Source organism: Capsicum annuum, chromosome 1 (assembly GCF_002878395.1).
Source record: "Capsicum annuum cultivar UCD-10X-F1 chromosome 1, UCD10Xv1.1, whole genome shotgun sequence".
NCBI lineage: Eukaryota > Viridiplantae > Streptophyta > Magnoliopsida > Solanales > Solanaceae > Capsicum > Capsicum annuum.
In genome coordinates this window covers 151,452,888-151,455,590 of record NC_061111.1, presented here as the reverse complement: position 1 = coordinate 151,455,590, position 2,703 = coordinate 151,452,888, and the positions used below count along the sequence as shown (strand labels likewise).

The 2,703-nt window shown below is 41.8% G+C and overlaps 1 protein-coding gene across 1 annotated transcript; it reads right to left on the bottom strand.

Annotated features, from left to right (window-relative positions):
• Window positions 1-1,191: 1,191 nt before the first annotated feature.
• LOC107854897 (craniofacial development protein 2-like) lies at window positions 1,192-1,785 on the bottom strand. Its single transcript, XM_016699895.2, has one exon. The coding sequence runs from the start codon at window positions 1,783-1,785 to the stop codon at window positions 1,192-1,194; it is 594 nt and encodes a 197-aa protein (XP_016555381.2).
• Between the last annotated feature and the right edge of the window lie 918 nt (window positions 1,786-2,703).

The following is a 2,703-nucleotide window of genomic DNA, read 5'->3' as shown; positions in this document are numbered from 1 at the left end:
AATCCCTATGGAGTTTTATGGATTCTTATTCCTAAAATCACATACACAACTCCAAGGTCTTTATGTCATAAATATCTCTACTGATAATTAACATATCATCCACATACAAACAAACAATGACCTTGTGATTTGGAGTGTCTTTAATGTAAAAAAATTTATCACATTCGTTTATCTTAAATCCATTTGCCAACATGGTTTTGTCAAACTTTGCATGCCACTGTTTGGATATTTATTTTACTCCATAAAGTGACTTAACAAGTTTGCACACCTTCTTTTCTTTACCAGAAACCACAAAATCCTCGGATTGTTCTATGTAAATTTCTTCCTTCAATACTCCATTTAGAAATGTTGTTTTCATATCCATTTAATGAATTTCAAGATCATATACCGCCACTAAGGAAACTAACTTTCACGACCCGAACCGATGCCCTGGCCGTGACGAGCAATCCGAACCATGAAGGCCCAGACGCCCATCTAACTTGTAATCACATACACCATTCATATACAGAAAAGAAATGAGGAAATATAACTGAGTATGGGATCATGGTCATGCTCTAAAATCAACAAAATGTTAAAGACTGCAATTTAACAATATCTAAAATAATATCTGACTCCGTTTACGAAACCTCTACTACATATAAAACAAAGATGTCTGAAAATTGGGACAAGGCCCCCAGTAGACCAAAACCATAAATAAATGTCTGAAATTTAAACAGGCCTTCTGAAACATAGAAGGCTCACCAACTGAACTCTACACTTCTGTCTGAAAAGATCTACTGTTTAGCCGAACCACTAGATTGAGCCTCAGACCCTGAGAGGTAGGGTTTCAATACAGCTTGGATCAATACAGATTGAGAGTTAACTGCCAACTTAGCCTCCCTCCTAGATACCTTGTACACCTCCCTATTCACCCATTTCTCTTCTTCATCTTTACTCTCAGTCAGCTTAATATACGCCCCCTTCTTAATCTCCACTTTCTTCTTCACTTCTTCATTCTACCACCAGTCTCCCTTATGTCGACCTGCACGGACCCTCGAGACACCCAACATACCTTTAGCAGTCTCTATGATGCAGCTGGCCTCCTTATCCCACATAGCATCCACATCTCTCCTGCACTCCCATGCCCCCATACCCGCCACCTTTTTCCCTATCTCTAGTGCACTTTCTGGTGTCAAGCTACCCCACTTAATTCTAGATCGACCCTCCCCGACCCCTCTTCTTCCTCTTCTTGATAGACAAGTCCATCACTAACAACCTATGCTGGGTTGAGAGGTGCTCGCTCGGAATGACCTTACAGTCCTTACATAGCACCCTATCCCCCTTTCTAAGCAGTAAAAAGTCAATTTGAGTCTTGGCTTTTGTGCTTCGAAAGGTAATCAAGTGATCCTCCTTCTTCAGGAAACTCGAGTTCACAACCACCAGCTCAAAGGCCCTCGCAAAATCCAATAGGGCCGCTCCTTTTCCATTTCTAACACCGAAGATAAAACCACCATGCATATCGTCATAGCCTCCAGGTAGGACCCCAATGTGCCCATTGAAGTCCCCTGCTATGACGATCTTCTCCGCGCTAGGCATGCTTTTCACCATCTCATCTAAATCTTCCCAAAAAATCCCCTTTACCTCCTCTTCCAAGCCTATTTGCAGTGCATAAACACTATACACATGCAACGAAAAATCCCCAAAGACCAACTTAATCTTCATCAGCCTATCACTGACCCTCTTAACCTCCACCACCTGACCTCTCAGCTCTCCATCCACTAAGATGCCGACTCTATTCCGATGCATATACCTCCCCGAGTACCAAAGCTTATACCCATCCACATCCCTAGGCTTAGATCCTACCCACCTAGTCTCCTGAACACACACAATATTAACCCCCCTCTTCTTAAGAACTTCACCAACTCTACAAACTTACCCTGAAGGGTCCCAATATTTCACGACCCTACCCGCAACCTATCTTTTCTCGCCTCTCGCCTCTCTCTACCACTCCTACCTGAACCAGCCGTAATACCCCCATCCACCCCTGCCCTCACAGTGATAACAAAATCACAAGAGATGAAAGTTTGACACACAATATTCAATGACCTAAGAATACACATATTACCCTTGTCTTAACTGAATGCTTCATAAGAACGAGGACATAACTTTAAACTTCAGGGACTTACAACACACTAGGGAGCTCCTCTCAAGCCCTTTGTGAGACTTTTGAAATTTCTGCTAGTAATCTGAGAGCATTATCTGGGAACACCAGAGTAAGGAAAGAATTACGATAACTTTTCTTTCATATGGGCGACACCATAGGACGAATTAGAGTATGAACAAGGAACATTCTGACTCCATAGCACGAACTAGAACGTGAAAAAAGAGAGATATTTCTAAATGCCTTGTAGCCTTCTGCTTATAAGTGTGGCACGCTACACACCCTATACTCTGCCCGATTCAATTTCGCAGACACCCTGGGACCATGAACTATGCTTTGATACCAAGTTTGTCACGACCCGAACCGAGGCCCTGGCCATGACGATCAATCCCAACCATGAAGGACCAGATACCGATCTAACTTGTAATCTCATACATCATTCATACACAAAAAAAATACAAAAATATAACTGATTATAGGATCATGTTCATGCTCTGAAATCAATAAAATATTAAAGACTACAATTCAAAAACAACTAAAATAATATCTGACTCCGTCTGCGA

Coding starts and splice junctions, on each gene's coding strand:
- LOC107854897 (XM_016699895.2), bottom strand. CDS start 1,785: ATGCATCGGAATAGAGTCGGCATCTTAGTGGATGGAGAGCTGAGAGGT.